The sequence below is a fragment of the Babylonia areolata genome, chromosome 2 (assembly GCF_041734735.1).
Source record: "Babylonia areolata isolate BAREFJ2019XMU chromosome 2, ASM4173473v1, whole genome shotgun sequence".
Taxonomy (NCBI): domain Eukaryota; kingdom Metazoa; phylum Mollusca; class Gastropoda; order Neogastropoda; family Buccinidae; genus Babylonia; species Babylonia areolata.
This window is the reverse complement of record NC_134877.1, coordinates 5,499,605-5,524,589: the sequence shown is the minus strand read 5'-3', so window position 1 is coordinate 5,524,589 and position 24,985 is coordinate 5,499,605. Positions and strand designations below refer to the sequence as shown.

General features: G+C 41.8%; 2 protein-coding genes across 6 annotated transcripts in view; one reads left to right on the top strand and one right to left on the bottom strand.

Moving 5' to 3' along the window:
• Positions 1-23,558, bottom strand: part of LOC143296825 (protein mono-ADP-ribosyltransferase PARP14-like) — a 62,202-nt gene extending 38,644 nt beyond the window's left edge. Inside the window, exons 1-9 of the mRNA XM_076608824.1 lie at positions 23,291-23,558; positions 20,352-20,482; positions 14,292-16,377; positions 10,966-11,190; positions 10,277-10,534; positions 9,189-9,443; positions 5,426-5,665; positions 2,010-2,309; positions 1,351-1,593 (exon numbers count right to left, since the gene is read on the bottom strand). Of these exons, the coding sequence (XP_076464939.1) occupies positions 1,351-1,593; positions 2,010-2,309; positions 5,426-5,665; positions 9,189-9,443; positions 10,277-10,534; positions 10,966-11,190; positions 14,292-16,377; positions 20,352-20,482; positions 23,291-23,480 (3,928 nt within the window). The 5' untranslated portion in view covers positions 23,481-23,558. The remainder of the gene's footprint in view (positions 1-1,350; positions 1,594-2,009; positions 2,310-5,425; positions 5,666-9,188; positions 9,444-10,276; positions 10,535-10,965; positions 11,191-14,291; positions 16,378-20,351; positions 20,483-23,290) is intronic.
• Positions 23,559-23,856: 298 nt separating this feature from the next.
• Positions 23,857-24,985, top strand: part of LOC143296841 (protein mono-ADP-ribosyltransferase PARP14-like) — a 63,353-nt gene continuing 62,224 nt past the window's right edge. Inside the window, exon 1 of one of the 5 annotated variants that reach the window (XM_076608848.1) lies at positions 23,857-23,967. The gene's annotated coding sequence lies outside the window, so the exon portion shown is untranslated. The remainder of the gene's footprint in view (positions 23,968-24,985) is intronic. The other 4 variants (XM_076608830.1, XM_076608825.1, XM_076608826.1 and 1 more) reach the window with 4 other exon arrangements.

The window sequence follows — 24,985 nt, the reverse complement described above, 5'->3', positions numbered from 1 at the left end:
TTCGAATCACGGCTCAGCCGCCGATATTTTCTCCCACTCCACTAGACCCTGAGTGGTGGTCTGGACGCTAGTCATTCGGATGCGACAATAAACCATGGTCCCGTGTGCAGCATGTACTTAGTTTACGTAAAAGAACCCACGGTAATGAAAGGGTTGTTCCTGGCAAAATTCTGTAAGAAAAATCCACTTTGATAGGAAAAACAAATAAAACTGCACGCAGGAAAAAAAAAAGAAAAAAAAGGCTGGCGCTGTAGTGTTGCGACGTACTCTCCCTGGGGAGAGCAGCCCGAATTTCACACAGAGAAATCTGTTGTGATAAAAAGAAATACAAATACAAATACAATTTGATACATGAAAACAGAATTGTTCCACATATGCCACAAACATAATCACTGGCTGTCAGCTTAACGACCTGACTCTTCGGAATGGAAGGAAAAATAAAACATCTGGGGTTGAAATTCATTGCCTGTAGCTAAGTTTCATCACTTTAAATATACAACAAAAACAACAACTATTACAACAAAAAAACCCTTAAGTATGCAGATTGTCCACAGACACCGACGGGCGCAATAGCCGAGTGGTTAAAGCGTTGGACTGTCTATCTGAGGGTCCCGGGTTTGAATCACGGTGACGGCGCCTGGTGGGTAAAGGGTGGAGATTTTTACGATCTCCCAGGTCAACATATGTGCAGACCTGCTAGTGCCTGAACCCCCTTCGTGTGTAAACGCATGTAGAAGATCAAATACGCACGTTAAAGATCCTGTAATCCATGTCAGCGTTCGGTGGGTTATGGAAACAAAAACATACCCAGCATGCACGCCCCCGAAAACGGAGCAGGGCTGCCTACATGGTGGGGTAAAAACGGTCATGCACGTAAAAGCCCACTCGTGTACATGCGAGTGTACGTGGGAGTTGCAGCCCACGAAAGCAGAAGAAGAAGAAGAAAAAAAAGTCCACAGGCACCGATACATCCATTGATACACAAAAAAATAAATGAGAAAAGAAAATTAAACAGATCTGCCACCAGCATCAGCACATTAACTTGGCACTTCACCAGAGAACTGGTCAAAGTGCAAGAATATTGTGTACTGGTCAGTAAACCATGCATGCGTACACACACCTGTAAGCACGCACACACACACACACACACACACACACACGCATACACACTTACACAAAAGAATGCATGCATTCCCACACACACATGCACAGACACACAGCACACACACACACACACACACAAAAGCATGCATGCATCCCCATGCATAATACACATGCACAAACACACGTGCGCACACATGTGCGCAGATGCAATACGTAAAAGCCTAGGGAAAAAACACAATAACAAACCTGGCTCCTGTGGGAACGTGACCAGGACTGTGCCCAGTTCATCCCCATACATCACTTCCACAGGCTCCATCTCAGTGATACGCTCCAGGTACATGCAGAGGCACTCGCGGGTGGTACTGTCTGCCACGTTCTGGAAAAGCAGCTTGTTTGGGTAGGTCGGCTTGGGCTTGGGTGGGATGTATAGACAGACCTCTGCAGGGTGGCCCACAATGCGGTGCTGCTTCCCAGCCACTCTTTCTGCCACTGCACAACACACGAGCTGTTGTCAGAGTCCATGAAGATGTGAACGGAGTCATACAAGGAACAACTAAATGAATACACGCACGCATATAAGCGTGCACACAGACACACACACACAGTCACTCACACACACACACACATACACACACACACACACAGTCACACACACACACACACACACACACACACACACACACACATGCACACACACAATAAGGCCCATCAAGACACTCACATACAAACACACACACACACACACACACACACACACACACACACTTGAGTACTACTTTTATCTCGCCCTGTCTCGCTTTCTCTCTCTCCCCCTCTCTTTCTCAATTTCTGTCTGTCTCTCTGTCTGTCTCTTCAAATAGAGAAAAAGAAAAAAAAAAGCACACAACCACTCATACCAGACTTACCTGCAGGATCTTCAAATGTGACGAACACACGCTGATTCTCGGCGTCAAATTCCACATGGTCAACCTCTCCTCCCCCATGGCGCCGACTTTCAAAGTACAGAGTGTAGGTGTCTTCACTTCCCAGTGGGTGCTGCCCCATGGAGACCACCACTGTGCGTAATGGTGCTGCTGCTTCCTCTTCTTCTTGTCTGGGCTCTTGGGGTTTCTGACGCTTTGCCGATGTTTTCTTTGGCGTGTAGAGTGACACCTCCAGGTTACGCCCCCCGACTTTGTGTTGCCCAGCAACAACTGCCTGAGCCACTAAAATTGAAGAGTAGATATAAAATATCCTGTTCCATTCATCTTGCTTGTCAGGCGTATGAATTACCATTCCAACACAGTATGAAATTATATCATCTATAGTTGCAACTGATGATTTGAAATGAAAATATGCAACTGATGATTTGAAACCAAATTCGCAATTGATGATTTGAAACGAAATACGCAACTGATCATTTGAAACAAAATATGCAACTGATCATTTGAACAGAAGTAGCATTTCTGGATGACACTGCACCATCCATTTCCTCAGGGACTATGCCAATGGAAGCAAGCTGTGTGTTCCCCTAAGATGGCATCAATGCTGTGTGAAAAATCCTGCAATGCCTCACAAGCTGGCAAAGGCTTTGTGAAATAAAGCACTTTCGTTTAGATCTAAAGACGGGCGCCATAGCCGAATGGTTAAAGCGTTGGACTTTCGATCTGAGGGTCTCGGGTTCGAATCACGGTGACGGCGCCTGGTGGGTAAAGGGTGGAGATTTTTACAATCTCCCAGGTCAACATATGTGCAGACCTGCCAGTGCCTGAACCCCCTTTGTGTGTATACGCAAGCATAAGATCAAATACGCACGTTAAAGATCCTGTAATCCATGTCAGCGTTCATGGGTTATGGAAACAAGAATATACCCAACATGCACACCCCTGAAAACGGAGTATGGCTGCCTACATGGCGGGGTAAAAACGGTCATACACGTAAAAGCCCACTCGCGTATATACGAGTGAACGTGGGAGTTGCAGCCCACGAACGCAGAAGAAGAAGAAGAAGATCTAAAGAGAAATCTTCCACAGTTTACCAAAATGTAAATCATTTGAAAACACTATTCTGGTCCCTTGAAGTCCACAATAATGGATATGAGATGAGAGACAGACAGGTATCTATCAAAACTCGATACCCAAAATTCATTAAATGATTTTTTTATTATTACTAATTCAGCTGTATGGCAGCTGAGTGAAATAATGGGAACAAATGGTCTTTAAAGAATTATTTATTACAGCCATTTCGTTTGTTGGTACAACAAACACAAGGTTACAAGCTATATATTATTATTATTATTATTTTTTTAATGAACTTGATTTTGGCTTTGTTTGCTGGCACAACAAATAAAAGATTACAAGCTATATATCAAATTTTTTTTTTTCAATGAAACTTAATTCTTGATTCACACAAACACCACACATACACACACACAAACACATACAATAATATATATATATATATATATATATATATATATAATTTTTTTTTTTTTTTTTTTTTTTTTTAAACTTGACCCTGATCACCACCAAGTGCGATAACTGAATAATTTGTTTCCACTTCCAGCTTCAGGTATATGGGGTCCATGATTCAAATCTGGCAATACTTCATGGTTTATAGATGAACCTTTCTTCCCCCCCCCCCCCCCCCCCCCCCCCCGCCCCAACCCCCCATACCAAAGATAGTGAAGCCTCATTAGTGTCTAGCCCTTTTTGTATAAAATCATGCAAATGAATTCAGACGTGTGCACAAATAAGATCCCATGGTTCATGTCAGTTTCACTTTCAGCTTCAGTTTCAGCAGCTCAAGGAGGTGTCACTGCGTTCGGACAAATCCATATACGCTACACCACATCTGCCAAGCAGATGCCTGACCAGCAGCGTAACCCAACGTGCTTAGTCAGGCCTTGAGAAAAAAAAAAAGAAAAAAAAAGGGTGAATAAATAATAGATAAGCTTACATAAATAAATAAATAAATAAATAATAATTATAATATTAAAAAAGGTAGTAGTAATAATAATAAAAAAAAAATTAAAAAAAAAAAAAAAAGTAAATAAGACAACAATGATGATAAATAAGCAAATAAATGTAAAACATGAAGACACACATTCACACACACACCCACACATGCATAACAGATACGCACCAAACATGCAGTTTCACAGATATCAAATACATATAAACATACATGAGCTCCAACACACACACACACACACACCACACACATTACTCTGCACCTCCTCTACCCCCCTCCTCCACACACTCATTTCTAGTCTACGTATCGCAGCTTCCACGGCACACACACACACACACACACACACACAAACACACACACACACACAAACACACACACACATGTCAGCATACAGTGGGTTATGGAAACAAGGATCTACCCACATGGAACGTTTCCCAAAGCATTGCTGTGGGGTAAAACTGGTCTAATATTTGATCGCCACTTTGTAGGAACAAGCGACGGTCACGCAAGTTCCGTGCTTACAGCAACCAACTTTAGTCCTCATAGGTCTGTGAAGAAAGTGGTTCGAATCCAGGCAGTGCCAGATGGATAAAAGTAAAAAAAGATTTTTCTGTTCTCAGACCTGCTAGTGCCTTGAATTGGTGCATGTGTAAACGTACAAAGAAGATCAAATAAGCATGTTAAAGATGTCATAATATCTCCATGTTCAGCAGGTTATAGACATATGAACATAGTTAGCATGCACCCAGCCTTGAAAAACAAAATTACTGCTTGCAAAATGGCAGGAGTGAAAAAAGGTCATAAATGTAAAAGCCCACTTGTGGTGGTGGTGTGTCCATCGAGATTGATGATGACCATCGTTGTCATCCAGCTGGGGGATGGGGGGAGGGTGGTGGTGGGGTGGGGGGGAGGATGCTCATGAACCTATCTGTGAATGCGCAAAAGCCCACTTGTACAAGATATATAAACAAACATAGGAATGGCATTCCATGAATACAGAAGGAAATGTAGAAACAAATGAACATTGTGTTTACAGCCCAAGAACACAGTAGAAGAAGAAGAAGAAGCAGAGGCAGAAGAAACAGAAGAAGAAGAAGAAGAAGCAGAGGCAGAAGAAACAGAAGAAGAAGAAGAAGAAGCAGAGGCAGAAGAAACAGAAGAAGAAGAAGAAGAAGCAGAGGCAGAAGAAACAGAAGAAGAAGAAGAAGAAGAAGAAGCAGAAGAAACAGAAGAAGAAGAAGAAGAAGAAGATGAAGCAGAAGATGAAGCAGAAGATGAAGCAGAAGCAGAAACAGGAGCAGAAGCAGAAGAAACAGAAGAAGACGAAGACGAAGACGAAGCAGAAGTAGACAAAGAAGATCATGATCACCTTCTGGATCTTCAAAGGTGATACGAATGGCCTGCTGCTCCTCATCCACGACAAAGTCGGCGATGTCGCCCCCTCCTTTCTTGGGGTTCTCAAAGTAGTAGTGACAGATCTCCTCCTTTCCCGGGTCACAGCCACGGACAAGGACTGTGCATGGAGGGGTGGGATCCTCCACAGGAGCGACAATGACTTCCAGCTGTCGACCTCCAGCTTTATGTGGCCTCCCTGCGACACGCTGAGCAACTGGACACACACACACACACACACAAAAAACACACACACACACACACGCATGCACACATATGCACACACACACACACACACACACTCAAGCACCCACACACACATACACAGATTCACACGTGAACACACACACACATGCACACAAACACATACACTCACACACAAACACACACATGCACATTATATTCTGGTGTATTCATGGCCACACAGAAACCATAACCTTCTGTCAGCTGGAGTCATTTTTTTCCCTCATTTTCCAAGGAGTATATAATTGAAGAGAATTTTTTTTTCATTTTCTTTCATTTTGTGAATATAATTAGATTTCATATTTCTTTAGATGTGTAACCTGTGCTAGACTGTGCATGGAGTGGTATTATTATATACTGGAAGTGTGCCAAATTTTAGGACTATAGCTGCTATAGAAGCTGAGAAACAAAATTGCCCCCAAAACTACCTTAAGCGCCCCCTTAAATACAGAACTAATTCTATCTGGAAATGACAAACACACAAAAGCAGATGAAACCATTGATCTGATCATCATGTCTGCTAAATACGTTGTTTATACATGCAAATTAGATAAAACACAACCACACATTCTGAATTTCCAGAAAGACCTGAACAATAGGTATAAAACAGAGAAAAAAAAAATCCATAGAGACAAAACGATATGAATTTTACATAAAATGGAATCCAAACCAAAAGCTTTTTAAAGATGACTGATGATTTTCGCCTTGCACAACGGTTCCCAGAGGAATATGCTATACCTATGCTCGATTCTACCTTGTATGTTTGAATGTGTCACGCTGTCAACACTGTTGCTTTTGTATGTGTACTGAAGATTTACATTGCTCCTGTTGTATGAATTCTTTTGTAACCTCTCTGTAGTTTGCATGTTGTCATTGTTGTTTTGTATGTGTGAGTGTGTGTAAATGCTTAGATGAAAAAAAAAAGTTGTAACAAAGACAATAATGTACATGTTCATGAGTCTGTGACAACATCTAAGATGATACTCTCAACATGATATGAACATGTCATTGCTTCTTTTTTTTCAGTTCATGATACGAGTTATGTGTTTTTGTTCTTTGTAGAATGCAATAACTGAACAGAAATATTACTTTAAAAAAAAAATTATAACATTTTTTCCAGATTCAGCAGTTTCCTTTCACAGTGCCTGTTCAAATTTCTTCTTTGGTTTAAGCTGGCTGGAAAGACTCTAAGGTGGAATTAAAACTCACACAGCATTACTGAAAAAACAAAACAAAAACAACAAATGAAAAAAAAAAAGTTCTCAAATTCTGCCGAGATTAGTCTCTAACAAGTTTATCTAATCTAGAAAAAAACACCCTCCATAGTGTTTTTCCTAAACTACTGCTGTGAAAAAAAAAATGGAAGGGTTTGTGCAGAAAATATTTCCCTACTCAGAATTATAAGAAATCTTGGGTTGCTTAGGCTGTGAGACATTCCTGTACCAGTTGTGCTGAGGAAAAGGGTATGAAACCATTGAAATATACAAGCAAGTCCAACTATTGACTCTAAGTTGGGAAATATCTTCAAAATGTATCCCAAATCTGAGAACCCATAACAATGCATGGTTTGTGATTTTGAAAGCAAAAGGTCACAGCCTACTAGACTGAGAGTGGTGCACACCTGTGTGACATGCACTTGACTTATGAGCAAAGGTGTGCTGTTAGCAGCCTATCTGTGACTGAAAACTAAACTCTGGGGCCAGCTCATAAACTTGATACTTAACACACACTCCATATCCGACATCTCATCAAACTCAACTCACTCAATCAAACTGAGCAAACTTCATGCTGTCACTGAACTTCCATCCTGTCATCCGAACATTCCACACAAACACTCAATGTTCAGTTGGACATAGTTCATTTTCATCATCATGTCAACGACGGGCGCAATAGCCGAGTGGTTAAAGCGTTGGACTGTCAATCTGAGGGTCCCGGGTTCGAATCACGGTGACGGCGCCTGGTGGGTAAAGGGTGGAGATTTTTACGATCTCCCAGGTCAACGTATGTGCAGACCTGCTAGTGCCTGAACCCCCTTCGTGTGTATATGCAAGCAGAAGATCAAATACGCACGTTAAAGATCCTGTAATCCATGTCAGCGTTCGGTGGGTTATGGAAACAAGAACATACCCAGCATGCACAGCCCCGAAAACGGAGTATGGCTGCCTACATGGCGGGGTAAAAATGGTCATACACGTAAAAGCCCACTCGTGTGCATACGAGTGAACGCAGAAGGAGAAGAAGATCATCATGTCAACGATACTACAAGTCATGTATGACGATGAATTTCAAACTGAACATGAACGCCCTTTAAGAGACTACTGGCAGAGACTGAAAGAAGAATCCCGGCTTTCAAAACCATAAGCCTGAGAAAGGTGCTCTGCATCTGCTACAGGGAATAGTTTCAGTTTCAGTTTCAGTTTCAGTAGCTCAAGGAGGCGTCACTGCATTCGGACAAATCCATATACGCTACACCACATCTGCCAAGCAGATGCCTGACCAGCGGCATAGCCCAATGCGCTTAGTCAGGCCTTGAGAAAAAAAAAAAGGTTGATGAATAATAGATAAGTGTACATAAATAAGTAAATAAATACATAAATAGATAAATAAATAAATAATAATTATAATAAGAAAAAAAAGGTAGTAATAATAATAATAATAAATAAATAAGTAAGTAAATAAATACAGGGAATAGAAAACAAGTAACTAAGCGTGGAGCAAGGTGGAGAGCCTTGTGGGACCCCAGGAATCTCTCCTCTCCGCCATAAAGCTGGTGGGGTTTGGCCAAGTCACACAGCACGACAGCCTGTGCTAGACCATCATGCTAGGCACTGTCAAGGGCAGACGCTGACACGGACAGCAACAGAAGAGCTGGTCTGACAACGCGAAGGAATGGACAGTCACACCATGCTAGACCTCCCGGCGGCCACCACATGACCAGCTTGGAGGAAGACACCAGCTTCTTTTGTCCTCAGGTCCTCCCCCCCCCCCCACACCCCTCCCCTTAACCCCCACCAACTGGGGATAGCCCACAGTGCTCGGCCCCAAGATTCAGAACTAAGTTCTGATGATGATGTCACTGCTACCGAAACAACAATTCATTGACAAAACCGGTCTGTCTCCTATTTGTGTCTGATACAGAAGACTGACTGACAAAGATTTTTGGACGTTGTTAATGTAAGCAACCAGTATGATAAAAACACTGTCTGTTCAAGTTCACAGTGTGCGGCTCCCATGCACTGTATAGGATGCAAATACAGGCAGTGGAACAGCAGTAGGTTAAAAAAAAAAAAAAAACCCACCAAAATGATTCCAGCATTCAACAGAGTCTACTTGAATGGCAACAGGTTCACCTCAATGGAAAACAATCAAATAAAGAGAAGCAACCTTCAGCAACAGGTAAAACTCCATCAAAATCATTCAAGCATTCAGTAGAGCATACATGAATGGCAAGAGGTTCCCCTCAATTGAAAACAATCCAACAAACAAAAGCAACTTACTTTCTGGTGTTTCGAATGTGATGAACATCACGGTGTTGTCTTCATTCAGACTCAGCTCAACGATGGTGTCACCTCCTTTCTTGGGGTTGGAGAAGTACATTTCGTACAGCTCTGTTTGCGCTGGGTCAAACCCTCGCACTTCAACGGTGCACTGTGGCTGGCTCTCTTCTGGCTCATCCACTGGCGGTGAATAGAGGCTGACTTCCAGAACAGTGCTGCCAAGCTTGTGTCCTTTCTCAGCCACAGCTTTTGCCACTGCCATACAAATCACAGTCAATCAGATCGCTTTAACTCATTCTACTCCAGGTATGAGTTAACTCATACCATGATTACTTCCCCTGTGGACAAGGCACGAGTGTTCTGGTACCAACACACTATTCAAATTTCGTTTATTCTAGCTTGGTACAGTTGGAATTCTAAACTGAACCGTTTGTGGATTCCGGAAGCATGAAAACGAAGCTTTGTTTGTCATGAAATCAATAATTCTCCAATGATTTTCACTGTTGTAGTGAACCACCATGTTTTTTCTACAGTGGTCTCATGTAGTGCTGATCCAGGGGAGTTGCAGCAGGCATGTAGCTCTGGGGTAGAGTGAGTTAATGTCCTCATAGAAAGAAGTACCAAGAAAATCATTTTGTGGGTGACAAGATAGCATCAGATAGTTTGATAGTAAAATTATTTTTTTTTTTTTTTTTACATATATAGATTTGTAAACGTTTTGTAAATTCAAAGGACATTCATAATACACAATACTTCACACAGGGAGCATCTACTGGAATCTAGCTATATCCACAAATTTAAAGTACATCCTATATTATGATTGTATTCTAAAATGCAAAAGACCACACGGCATTTGTAAATGAATCAGCAGAACCATACAATTTATCTAGTATTTATGAGTAATCATAAGACACCACACACACACACACACAAAAAGAAAAAAACAAAAACAAAAACAAAACACTTCTATATCATATGATTCTGAATCCCCCCCCCCCCCCTCAAAAAAAAAAAAGAAAAAAAAAGAAAGAAAAAGATTTACACAAAACAAAGAGAACTGATTCTTTCAACAACAACAACAGGATTACCTTTCGGATCCGCAAATGTGATGAAGAGAATCTTTTCCTCCTCGTTCCAGTCAGAGCTTTCAATGTCTCCGCCACCTTTGGCTGGGTTCTCAAAGTAGTAAATGCACATCTCTACTTTGTCTTCTGACTGGAGACCTCGGATCTCCACGGTCTTGATCTCTGCTGGCTCCACCTGCTGAGGGCAAGCTGAAGACTTTTCCACCTGGATCATTTTATCCTTCAGCAGCAGTGGCGCTTTCTGCAGCACACGCTGGATCACTGTGTGAAAAACAATGCGACAGCTCGTCACTTCACTGCAGTAACTGATGGTTACTGGGTAACATCGTTCCTACCCTTTCCTTGAATTTTATGGAAACGAAAAGGATTCTTTTCTTGCTCTCTCTCTCTCTTTCTCTCTCACTTGCATGACATTGCATGTGTTCGCCAACACACACACACACACACGTGTTCACATTTCACAAGCACAAGCATGTGCACAACACTGCATGTATTCGCCAACACACACACAGACACATGCACACACAGACACAGACACACACACACTCATACACACACACATGTTCACATTTCACAAGCACAAGCATGTGCACGACATTGCATGTGTTCGCCAACACACACACACACACACGCACACACACAGAGACACAGACACACACACACAATCACTGGGTTCTCATCGCCTTGCCAACCTTCCTCGTCTGCAAAGTGGATGGCCGCTGATCTAGTGTCGGTGTTCAGTTCCACTTTGCTTACTGGTCCCCCTCCACTCTGCCGTCTGTCCTGAAAGAACTCCTGCAGTTCACGCTCTGTGACGGAGGGTGGCAGTTCAGTGACTCGCAGGTGAAACTGCTGGCTCTGAACGCTGTCATTTTGACTCGATGTAATTGACGTGTCCTGCTGCAGCACCACAAAGTCTGGAACGAAGACAAAAAAAAAAGAAGAAAAAAAAAAAAAGGAAGATAAAAAGAAAAGAAAAGTAGACCCCCTCTCAAAAAGCACAAAATACATCCAGACATTTTTTCACATCTAATAATTGCCAATATTTCCAGTGTACCATTTTTTCAAGTAGATGCAAAAAAAAAAAAAAAAAAAAAAAAAAAAAAAAAAAACACAAAAATGCGTAACATACATCCAGACATTTTCCACAACTAACAGCTGCCAATATTTTCAATGCATCTTTTTTTTCAAGTAGATGCAAAAAAACAAAACAAAACAAAAAACAACAACAACAACAAAAAACAAAACAAAACAAAAAAAACCCCCACCCCACAAAGTACACCCAACATTTATTTTCCTCTTTATCAGCTGCCAGTAATTTCAGTGCACATTTCCATCAGATAGTGTCAAAGTGCAGCGAGTAAAGGGAGGAGAGGAGAGGTGAGGAGAGGAGGGGAGTGGTAGGCTGCGTAATGAGGTGGTTTGGGATGGGGCACAAAATGGTTTGGGATGGGACACAAAATGGTTTGGGATGGGACACAAAACAGTTTGGAATGGGACACAAAATGGTTTGGGATGGGACACAAAATGGTTTGGGATGGGACACAAAATGGTTTGGGATGGGGCACAAAATGGTTTGGGATGGGACACAAAACGTTTTGGGATGGTTTGGAATGGGACACAAAATGATTTGGGATGGGACACAAAATGGTTTGGGATGGGACACAAAATGATTTGGGATGGGACACAAAACGGTTTGGGATGGGACAAAAAATGGTTTGGGATGGGACACAAAATGGTTTGGGATGGGACACAAAACGGTTTGGGATGGGACACAAAATGGTTTGGGATGGGACACAAAACGGTTTGGGATGGGACACAAAATGGTTTGGGATGGTTTGGGATGGGACACAAAATGGTTCGGGATGGGACACAAAATGATTTGGGATGGGACACAAAACGGTTTGGGATGGTTTGGGATGGGACACAAAACGGTTTGGGATGGGACACAAAATGATTTGGGATGGGACACAAAACGGTTTGGGATGGGACACAAAACGGTTTGGGATGGGACACAAAACGGTTTGGGATGGGACACAAAATGGTTTGGGATGGGACACAAAATGATTTGGGATGGGACACAAAACGGTTTGGGATGGAACACAAAACGGTTTGGGATGGTTTGGGATGGGACACAAAATGGTTCGGGATGGGACACAAAATGATTTGGGATGGGACACAAAACGGTTTGGGATGGTTTGGGATGGGACACAAAACAGTTTGGGATGGGACACAAAACGGCTTGGGATGGTTTGGAATGGGACACAAAACGGTTTGGGATGGGACACAAAATGGTTTGGGATGGGACAGAAAATGATTTGGGATGGGACACAAAACGGTTTGGGATGGTTTGGGATGGGACACAAAACGGTTTGGGATGGTTTGGGATGGGACACAAAATGGTTTGGGATGGGACAGAGGGTGTGCTTCTTCTTGGTTTTTTAAATTTTTATTTTTTATGTCTTTTCGCATTCACATTTTACATGGATCTTTGAAGTGTTTGGCCGGCATTATCATATTACAATGTAAAAAAAAAAAAAAAAAAAAAAAAAAAGGGTGGCGCTGTAGTGTAGCGACGCGCTCTCCCTGGGGAGAGCAGCCCGAATTTCACACAGAGAAATCTGTTGTGATAAAAAGAAATACAAATAATACAAATAATAATACAAATGTGGATCTGCATCCCAGTGGGTGACACACCTTCTATGAGGGGCAGAAAGGGGTGAGATGGTTGGGGGAGAGGCGATGAAGTAAACTAAAGAATACCAAATTTATCAATGGAAAATTTTCTACACACACACACACACACACACACACACACACACACAAAACTGTGAAGAGATCTCTGACCTGCATTCTGGTACCAGCCTCATTAAGAAGGTATGGCAAGCCTTTGGCAAGCTTTTCTTAAGAAGACCAAAACAACATTGACTTTTTTCAATGACTTTTTTCCTGCCAACACATTGTTCCCTGTTCATCTAACAGTGTTTCTGTGAAATTTCATACAAATAGCATGTTTAGTTCTTATGTTATCAGGGAAACCCTGATGGAACCGTTTTTCCGTACACACTACTTTTCACAAAATTCAAACCCTATTTACAATGTGAAGATATGACAAAATCTTAAGCTGATTTCAGATATGCAAACAGTAAAACTTAAACTAAATACAGACCAAATTTGAAACGGATTGGTTGAAATTTAGTGGGTAAACCAAGATAACAAAAATTGGTAATTTTAGGCGTTTTCGAGTGGTAGAACCATGCCTTACATCCTGCTATACAGGGGTTGATTGACGACTCCTCTGATCTGTTTGTCACTCTGTCTCCATCCATCATGATGCAAATCCACAAGTTGGAATTTGGCATGCCAACAAGTTCTAATGCCTTCTCTGGGTTTTCTGTTTCCTTTTGTTTTTTTTTTTTTTTTGTTTGATGTTTCTTTACTCTGAATCAAAGTGGCCACAAAACAAAGTCTGTTGCCATGTAATCTAAAACCAAAACAAGTTTTCTTCTTTGCCGCAGTTTTTTTGTTTTCTCTTTTGTTTCTAAATTTCCTGGATGGGAAACTGCTGCTGAGGACCAGATGTGGTTATCATTTCAATGGTGGCAAAATAGTTCTGCATCAAGTCAGTGGGATTTGCTGTGTTAAAGCAAAGAACAGATCTGACTTTATATAACATAAATTGTTATGACACAATTAAACAAATACAGGAAACTAAATCTAATAAATAAGCAACAACAACAAAATTCTTAGAAACAATCTGATTCAGAGTGAAATGACCTGCAAAAAAGAAGAGGTCTAACTCGTAAACTTGACTGACCAACTCCCCCTTCCCTCCCTCCCTCCCATAAACACCAGTCCCATCAGATAACACAACAATGAATCAGGTGGGAACATACCACTGTCTAGAAATGAGCCATATCCATGATAGGGTCAGCACTCATTAAGAACAGTTATGTTTGTCATTGCTGAAAAAATATGGATAAAACCCCAACAACCCCAACTATCAAAGGTATCCTACCTGACTGAAAATCATTTTCATCCAAAGTGCTTGAGCTGGGAGGGCGTGCTGGCTGCTGATCATTTGAAGGACAGTACGGGAATGGGTCTGATCTCAGATTAAAGTCTTCAAGTCCTTGGATTAACGGTTCAAAGCCTTCTGGTGGAGGTGGAGAGGTCCTCTGCATAGGCCTGCATTCAGCGGGGCCAGAGACACCATAATTCTGGGACTGCTGTGTGCCAGACATTGCAGATGATCCGTACCCATGTCCCACTGGGTAGCTCTGCCCCAGACCTTGCTGTTGTGGACCACCGCCCATGTTCCATCCAGAGTCCTGCTGATGTGGAGGATAACCCGGTGGAGCACTGCCTCTCCCTGCATTGAATATGTCTGGATTGGGACTGTTCGGATCGTAAAATGGAGGGTAGCCCTCGTGGCGACCAGCTGGAGGATTTGAGGGGTGCTGGCCAGGTGTGGGGAGTGACCCCCGCTTCATGACCTGCATCGGAGGACCCTGTGACTCTGGCCCTTTCCAAGCCATGGGTGGATCAGGTGCATGTGGTGGATGCTGCTGTGGTGGATGTTGTGACTCTGGCCCTTTCCACACCACAGGTGGAGGATGGGGCGCTTGTGGTTCTGAATATCCAGAAGAAAATGTCAACAGACTGTCCATGTCAGATCCACCGGTCTGCATTTGCTCACTCTTCCTTATATCCTTCAATTCCCCATGACTTCCACTTCTCCCTGTGTTGAACATGTCTGGATTGGGACTGTTTGGATCATAAAATGGAGGGTAGCCCTGGTGGTGACCACCTGGAGGATTTGAGGGGTGTTGGCCAGGTGTGGGGAGTGACCCCCGCTTCATGACCTGCATCGGAGGGCCTTGTGACTCTGGCCCTTTCCAAGGTGAGGATGGATCAGGTGCATGTGGTGGATACTGTGACTCTGGCCCTTTCCAAGCTGAGGGTGGATCAGGTGCTTGTGATGGATACTGTGACTCTGGCCCTTTCCAAGCTGAGGGTGGATCAGGTGCTTGTTGTGGATACTGTGACTCTGGCCCTTTCCAAGCTATGGGTGGATCAGGTGCTTGTGATGGATACTGTGACTCTGGCCCTTTCCAAGCTGAGGGTGGATCAGGTGCTTGTGATGGATACTGTGACTCTGGCCCTTTCCAAGCTATGGGTGGATCAGGTGCATGTGGTGGATGCTGTGACTCTGGCCCTTTCCAAGCTATGGGTGGATCAGGTGCTTGTGATGGATACTGTGACTCTGGCCCTTTCCAAGCTGAGGGTGGATCAGGTGCTTGTGATGGATACTGTGACTCTGGCCCTTTCCAAGCTGAGGGTGGATCAGGTGCTTGTGATGGATACTGTGACTCTGGCCCTTTCCAAGCTATGGGTGGATCAGGTGCTTGTGATGGATACTGTGACTCTGGCCCTTTCCAAGCTGAGGGTGGATCAGGTGCATGTGGTGGATACTGTGACTCTGGCCCTTTCCAAGCTGAGGGTGGATCAGGTGCATGTGGTGGATACTGTGACTCTGGCCCTTTCCAAGCTATGGGTGGATCAGGTGCTTGTGATGGATACTGTGACTCTGGCCCTTTCCAAGCTGAGGGTGGATCAGGTGCATGTGGTGGATACTGTGACTCTGGCCCTTTCCAAGCTATGGGTGGATCAGGTGCTTGTGATGGATACTGTGACTCTGGCCCTTTCCAAGCTATGGGTGGATCAGGTGCTTGTGATGGATACTGTGACTCTGGCCCTTTCCAAGCTATGGGTGGATCAGGTGCTTGTGATGGATACTGTGACTCTGCCCCTTTCCAAGCTATGGGTGGATCAGGTGCTTGTGATGGATACTGTGACTCTGGCCCTTTCCAAGCTGAGGGTGGATCAGGTGCATGTGGTGGATACTGTGACTGTGGCCCTTTCCAGGCCGTGGGCCTATGAGGTGCTTGTGGTCCTGTTTGTCCATAGGAAAATGTGATCAGACTGTCCATGACAGATCCATCCTCCTCCTCCTCCCAACTGTCCTTTGATTCCACACGAGTTCCAACTCCAGTGCACTGCATTTTGTCCGAGGGAATAGAAGCCATTTGCCACTCTTCCTCCTGCAACACAAGAATGTTAATGTGAACAAGAAAAAATGTAACAGATAAATGAGCACCATCCCTTCAAACTCTCACTTCAAACCTCCACACTTTCACCATGAAAAAACAATGTGAATAATACCAATAAATAGAAGGATAATCATCATCTCTTCATACTTTCACAACAAATATTATAAACTATCAATTCTGTTACCTCCACATGATCAATATTTTCCTAACAGCTTTTTGTAGCTTTCAAACAGTATGGTTTGGACTCTTTTGGACTCTTCAGCTGATACCCATATGAATCTTTACTTGCAAACGGAAGCAAAAAACACCAGGGGCAATGATCCAGTTCTTACTTTCTTACATTGATCCTGTCACCTGGACCAAACTCCTTTCTTCTGTTTTTCACACCCCATCTCTTCCTTTATTAAAGTCTGTTACAACAAGTTTTCTCTGTCATCATTTCCATGCCATGATGCAATTTTTAAAGACCTGTAGATAACATTAAAATTAACGCCCAAATTTCTTGTTTACCTTAAGACTGACAACATCATTTGCTGCCCAATTCATGTGCTTTTATGTGCTGGATGATCATCGGAGCTTTGTGTCTGTGTCATTACCAATTGTTGCATATACTTTGTGCATGTGTGTGTGTGTGTGTGTCGTGGAAGCTGCGATATGTAGCCTAGAAATGAGTGTGTGGAGGAGGGGGGGAGGGGGGGGGGGGGGTGCAGGGTAAAATGTGTGTGTGTGTGTTGGTGCTCATGTATGTTTATGTGTATTTGACTGTGCTTTCATATCTGTGAAACTGCATGTTTGTTGCATATATGTTATGCGTGTGTGTGTGTGTGTGTGTGTGTGTGTGTGTGTGTGTATGTGTGAACGTGTGTCTGCATGTTTTACATTTATTTGCTTATTTATCATAACTGTTTGTTTGTTTTTGTGTGTGTGTGTGTGTGTGTGTGTGTGTGCACGTGCGCTTAGAGTTGACTTCATCAAGATTTTGCGCCTTATAAATATTATTATTATTAGTAGCATTTTTATGTATTTATCTATTATTTTTGATTTTTTAAAATTTTATATACTTATTTATTTTTTGTTGTTATTTTATTTTATTTCTATTATTATTATTATTATTATTTATTATTATTATTATTATTGTTTTTTTTTTTTTGTTTTTTTTTTTTCTCAAGGCCTGACTAAGTGCGTTGGGTTACGCTGCTGGTCAGGCATCTGCTTGGCAGATGTGGTGTAGCATACATCGTAGATTCCCTTCAGGCCTTCATCGACTTCATGTCAAACTTTCACCCTGCCTTAAAATTTACCCACACCATCTCCAACTCCTCCGTCCAGTTCTTGGACATCCTTGTCACCATCCAACCCACCTGCAATTTTCTGACCACAAGTGTCTTCGAAAAGGAGACTGACTCACATTCGTACCTCTTGTACTCCTCCAGTCACCCCCAGGCCTGCAAAAACAGCATTCCCTTCTCCCAGTTCCATCGGCTCAGACGCATCTGTAGTGATGAGCTGGATTTTGAACATCAGGCTGAGAGGATGGTTGGCTTTTTTCTAGCCAGACAGTACCCCGAGGCCTTGATCCAGAGAGGCCTTGATAAGGCCTGTGCCATCCCCCGTTCCCAGGCACTGATGCCCCGAGAACACACAGAAAAGGATGAGTGTATTGCAGCTGTCCTGACCTTTCACCCCCACAACCTCCCTGTACGCAGCATCCTTCTCAACAATTTCCACCTTCTTAAGTCTGACACCTGCTTGAGTGAGATATTTCCCCGCCGACCCCTTATTGCCTTCAAGAGAGACACCAACCTAAGGGACCACTTGGTGCGAGCTGCTGTTTGTAGATCTGGGCCCCCTCTCCCTCCTGGTACCAGTCCCTGTGGCCGGAAGGGGTGCAAAACCTGCCCCTTCGTGGATACTTCCACCACCCTCACGGGTCCCACTGGGAAATTCACTGTCAGGACGCACTTCGACTGCCAGTCAGAGAACCTAGTGTATATCCTCACTTGCACCCTTTGTGCCAAAAAGTACACTGGTGAAACCTACCGCTGCCTGAACGAGCGCTTCACTGAACACCTGCGCTCCATGCGCCTTGGCTATAGTGACCCAGTGGGCACCCATTTCAACAGCCCCCTTCACAGTTTTGCCCATGCGAGGATTGCTGCTGTCTGGCAGAACCAGTCCACTGGCCTGTACCGGCGCTTCATGGAGTCCACCGTGATTGCCCGCCTTGGTACCCTCGCCCCAGCTGGACTCAACACCAAAGAGTGATGGCAGCAGTCTTCCAGGCATTCTCTAACCCCTTTCTGATCCTTGCCCTCTTTCTCTTTTCCTCTATTTATCCACCACCACTCATCCCGTTTTTTGTATATATACTTTATTATTTTATTTTATTTTATTGTATTTATCCATTTATATATTCCTGTGTGTGTGTGTGGTTTGTTTTGTTTTCCTCTGTGTATGTGTGTGTGTGTGTGTGTGTGTGTTTGGTTTGTTTTTTGTTTGTTTGTTTGTTTGTTTTGTGTGTGTGTGTGTGTGTGTGTGTGTGTGTGTGTGTGTGTGTGTGTGTGTGTGTGTGTATGTGTGTATGTGTGTGTGGTTGTTGTTGTTTTGCTGTTGTTTTAATTTATTTATTTACTTCTGTTTATATTTATTTATTTATCTATTTATCATTTTTTATTTATTTATCTATTTATTTCTATTTTTATTTTTTCAATTATATGTGTGTGTGTGTGTGTGTGTGTGTGTGTGTGTGTGTGTGTGTATGTCCATGTATGTATGCATATGTGTATATATATATATATATTTTTAAGAAAATTTATTTATTTATTTATTTATTTGATTATTATCATTATTATTTATTTTATATATTAAAAAAAAAAAAAATTTTTATTTTTTTTAAATTATTTTTTTCACTTATTATTTTACTTCCTTGTTAATATGTCCCTAACACTAACAGTCTCTTCCACCCCCTTCCCCCACTCCTGCCCTCCCACCCCCTGCCCATCTTCCCTCACCCTTCCCTTTCAGAACCCTTTCTTTCCCTCATACATTCACACTGACAGTTCTACTCACCCTGCTTTGTGTCCTTTCCTGTGACTTCTCATCACTTTCCTTTCCTGAACTTTACTCTCTCTCCCTCTCTGTCTGTACCTTTCTGTCTGTCACTCACTCATTTCATTTGCCTGAAGAAGAGCTTGTGGCTCAATATGTCGCCTCTTTTATCCCAAGTAAGTCAACTTGTACCAAGATTTTTTTAGTCTACCTCCCACTGTAGCATACATCGATTTGACCGAATGCAGTGACACCTCCTTGAGCTACTGATACTGCCACTGATACTATTAATATATATTTTTTAAAAATCTAGGATGGTCTTTCAAGGCCTGATCAGCGCATTGGTTTATGCAAAGGTCAGGCACCTACACCCTTTTAAAATTTTTATGATTATTTTTATTTTGTTTAACAGATGTGGTGCAGCGTATATAGATCTATCCAAACACTCTGACACCTTGAAAATGAAACTGACCAATGCTAGGTCGCCATGAGGCCACAGAGGGCATCCTGCACTGTTACTGAGTGGTGGTGTGCCTGTTCTGATGCAACATTCACAGGACACCATATACTAAGCTTCCTACAGATGACAAAAATCGCTTTGCTGTGGAGCCAGACTGAGTGATCATCTTCCTTTTCATTACTGACTTTTTGAGGACTAGGACTGACAAAAGCATTGTAAAGTTTCTGAAACTTTCAGACCTGACGCAACAAATAAAGTCAAGTTTTTTTTTATAATCTGAAAGTTGATTTTAGTGACTAACTAGACAAGTAAAGTGTCAAATTGACAGACTGGGGTTATGTGTGTGCATGCTTGTGTGCACACACACCCACACCCACATGCACAACACACATTTACACCACCTCCTCCATCACAACTTCCATAATGATCATCACCACCAGTTTCACTTTGGACTTACCTCTTCCACTGCTGCCCAGTTGAGGTCATGAGACGTAAGAGTGACCTGAGGATAATTCAACGTGATTTTGTATCTCTCGTTTCTGTGGAATATCTCAAATGTCTTGAAGTTCCACAAACACCGTACCTGGTCTGAAATTTCCAAAAGAAAAATAAGGAAAATATTACACACACACATATGGGTCAAACATACACATACATTACACACACGCATAGACAGAAATTAACTTTGCAAGGTAGGATGTTGTCGGACAGGGATGAATGACCCAAGAATTCAATGTGCAGTATAGTAGGCTATGTTTATAATTATATTCAAATAATGTTTCTTAATTCTTTCTGTTTTTACATTAAGAATACTAGTTATTACCTGCAGTGTGTGGATGTATGTATGAAACGATGTATGTGATATTGTTTACATTTGTACCTTCGTAATATTCGTAAAAGCTGTTGTTGACTTTTACAGTTATGGTCCCCATGTTTTTTACTTGTCTATGTTGTGATAATGCACCTGACCAAATTTCTCCAGTTGGAAATAATAAAGTTATTCTTATCTTATCTTATCTTATTGAGGCTACATATGGGATTCCCAGCTGATCATCAGCTTGATAAGCTCCAAGCCCTCAGTCTATTTATGCTGACCATTATACACCAGCAAGTGGTCCATTTAGGTCCTGCTACTGTTGATACTGTGCACATGATGAGGCATACTACGGTTGAAGAAAATAAAGGTTTTGTCCTCAATACATCATTTCACAGCCCAGCTTTCCACCAAGGCCAACTCAGTGCCTGAAGCATGACAAATATTGAAAAGTACGCCATTCAAAAACAAACTGAAACCTGCAAAATAATTCTCTCTCACGTACCTATCACAGGAAGCTGTGGCAATGTCACTATACATTTCTCTACCACACTGTGTTCCAATCACTGATTATACTTATCCTTCATCTCTTGATCCCAAATGCAAAATTTTAAATAATGAAAAAAATGTCAGTCTAATATCATCTTAGATGAACAGACTATAAATAGATAAATGAACAAATGCAAAATTTTAAATAACAAATGCAGAATTGATAATACCACCCCATCATTTTAACCATTTTTGCTACAAGTTTAGGCACAGTACAACAATTCCAGTTTCAGTTCCAAGAAGGTGTCAGAGCATGTGGACTGATCCATAAATATATGCTATAGTTCTGGCGTTATAGTGATCTACAGCATGGTACAACATAAAAAAATTATGTCATACCTAAAATAGTGCCAAGCCACATTCAGGACAAAACTATATTACACCTTGGATCAATAACTAAGGATAAGCATTTAACACCATCTTTTCCCTTACTTGGCCATGGTTTTTGCCATGAAGATCAAAATGGTAAAATAGTACTAGAGTGCACAGTTATTTGTGTCAATTTTTATAAATATGGGTCTTCCTCTTCCAGATTGAGTGTTGATGCTGCTGACTGTTGGTTGTCATTTTCTGTGGTGTGTGTGTGTGTGTGTGTGTGTGTGTGTGTGTGTGTGTGTGTGTGTGTGTGTGTGTGTGTGCGTGTGTGTGTGTGTGTGTGTAATTGTTGCTGGTTTTTCCAATGAACATGCCTTTCATCTTCTCCTTTATATACATTACATATTATGACATAAATATATTTGACAAAGAACTGCAGAAGCAACTGAAGAACACTGCCATGCCCAACAGGATTTTCCATTCACCCAGTGAAAGCCCAAACATTGCTGCACACTCTCAACAAGTATAAGCTGACAGTGCAAATACAATGAGTGGCTTACAATTTGGGAGACCTGAAATAGTAAAAACCGTAGAAGAGTACCCTTAGGAACCAAGAAAAAGGCCTTGAAAGGAAGAGTTATGGACATTGCTGAACAAACATTTTTAATTGCTGAATAATTATTGGGATAATCTCCAAACCAACAATGTCTAGATTTCTTCCAGGTGGAGCAGACTGTTTCAGGGCCTGAAGATACATGCTGCCTTCCCTCCATATGACCAAGGAAAGTTGGAAGCGTTGGGCCTGGTGTCCTGGAGTGGTGCAGAGCTGTCTGAAAATCTATCAATCTATTGCCGGTATGGTCTTCCCTCTTTTTTTTTTTTTCTTCTTCTTTTTGCTTTGTTTTTACCACTGCTGATAAGTTAAAATGAAATAAGTTCTCATTTATTATCATTTCTATCACACTATCAAATTGTTTTATAAAATCTTATGATGGGAATGCTTGAATATGCTAAATCACTTCTAATTCTTCTTGCGACTTTTGTTATGTGAGTTTGCAATATTTCAGTGTGTCCTTTGACAACAGTTATCATAATCGCTGGTATCAGCTTTGTTGGGCTTCTCATCTCTCCATCTTCTCGATTGCAACGAAACATTAGCAACTCAAGTCTCATCAGTCCCTGTACCCCCCCCTTGTGTAATCTCAAATAAAATAATCATATTACTCTATGGAGGAACGTTATCAGTTGAAACTACCCAATATCATCAGAAAGTCTAAGAATTAAAAGTATATTATCTAAATATAATCAGTTTTATAACAGTGCTGTTCTGCCTCGATATCTAGATATACAGTTCATCATGGCTCAGTCTGTCCGGGGTGATGAATAAATAAAGCCAATTCTAACGACGACACCGTTTCCGGTTGTCCGCCATGTTGTATCAGATGATACATTCCACTTTCCGCCCCTTCAGACCAAAGGTAGACATTTTCAGGTTGAAACTCTACACTAACAACTGTTTTACAATCCCTTCATCAGTCTAGCTTTTCTCTTTGATCAGAGCAATTCAAAACTGCAAAGAGGGTCTCGTAAAATGCATGTAAACGAAAACGGGAATTCACGAAAGAATCCAAACCCAGCCATACAACAAATTAAATAAATCAAGGCAAGTCAAAAGTCATTATCCATAATGTCAGCTAGGCATATGCTACCATCATTACCATCATGAGACAGCAGGAGTAACAGCCATCCAGATGTTGTGGTAGTATCTGTTCTGCTCCACGGGGCGATTCGATGTACAGTAACACTGGTTGAAGCGCAGAAATATTTTGCCACTTCAACAGGAGAAATATTAGAAGGAAACCCTTCGGCCAGTAGACAGATGTTCACCAGTCCAGGTCCCAAACTCATGTCGAACAGACACTGTACTTTGATCAGATTGACATAAAATATCTCTTTTGTGCGAAATAGTAGATTCTTCAAAGTTTTCCGTACTTTCGGTTCAACTATGAATATTCATACAGCGAACTTTGTCCAATCATTCGATGGCTTTGTGTCACATGGATACAGACGATACTTCGACAAAAATGCTTGTATTTGTTCTACTCTACCATTTTCAATAAGTTTAAGTAAGTGATGTTAAGATGGTACATTTTATTCTTTTCTCACGTTTTCTGCAAAATATGTAGAGATTCAAATAACCAACCAGTCGAGTAATATTCTAAAAATAGACACGAAAGTTCATTTGGATTTTCCCGTACCTATCTCGTCATCTTTTCTTCCCTGTACGTCATCTGTTGCAGGGGAATAGATAAAACCGAGTAGGAAACCGAAACTTTCATTTCATCTGACACGTTGGGCGAGGTCACTGGAAAAACAGACTCCTTCTTAATTCCAGGTAAGAATGGCAAAAGCACTGTGGCATTGTTGTTGATGTCAAGGGTATGATCATCAAGATTGTTTTACTGGTCAGTGATTTTCTGTTGCGTTTCAAAACATACAATTGATACGTGCCAGAAAACAGTATGCAAAAGGTCGTGTATGATTACCTTGAGGGGATAATCAAAGTTGTTTTAGGACAGCAGAAGTTTTACAAATAAATAATCTGTTGCCCTCGGTGAGCATTGGTGTTCGCTTGGCAGAGACCATTCCAGGTACTGGTGTGGTGAAGACAAAGAATAACATAATTTCCAAGAACGAAAGACATATTTTGTTGCTTTTCGTCGGAAAACAATTAACAGTTCTTCTGAAGGGAAGACATGAATCAGATTTGAGTGTGTGCAGTTGCACAACAGTGTTGTTTTTTTTTTTTTTATCCAAGAACATTTTGTAAAGTTTTTGGAACACAAGACCTACACACACCTGTTTTTCAACAGAATGCAGTTGGCTGTTGATTTTGTTTAGGTTGGTTTAGGTTGGTGCATGTTGATAATGTTTTAAAGTTGGCACAACCCACTGACTTAGAACATGTGCAATAGCATCTGTAACATGTTTTATATGTTTCTGCATGCAAATGTGATGAGGTTCGGGCACGAGCAGATTTGTACATCTGTTCATCTTGGAAATCAGGAAAATCTCAGCTGTGTCAAGGATCAGGAAAATCTCAACTGTGTCAAGGATTACTAGAATATTATGATATGAGTACGGTATATGATGTATCATTTCATGTGTGTGATGGTCAAATGTTGAGAGCATTTGATTCAAACCTGGGTGTCCAGAGCTTGATTCCCAGTTTCAGATGGAGTATATTGTAGACCCTGTGAAAAGTGATCTTTTTTTTTTTTCCATATCTCCCAGGTCAACATCTGTGTAGACCTGCACATGGCTGAGCCTCCTTTGTGTCCATGCATATATGTATGCAGAAGATTAAGTACACGCTTTGTAGGTCCTGTAAGATATAGTGGATCATAGAAACA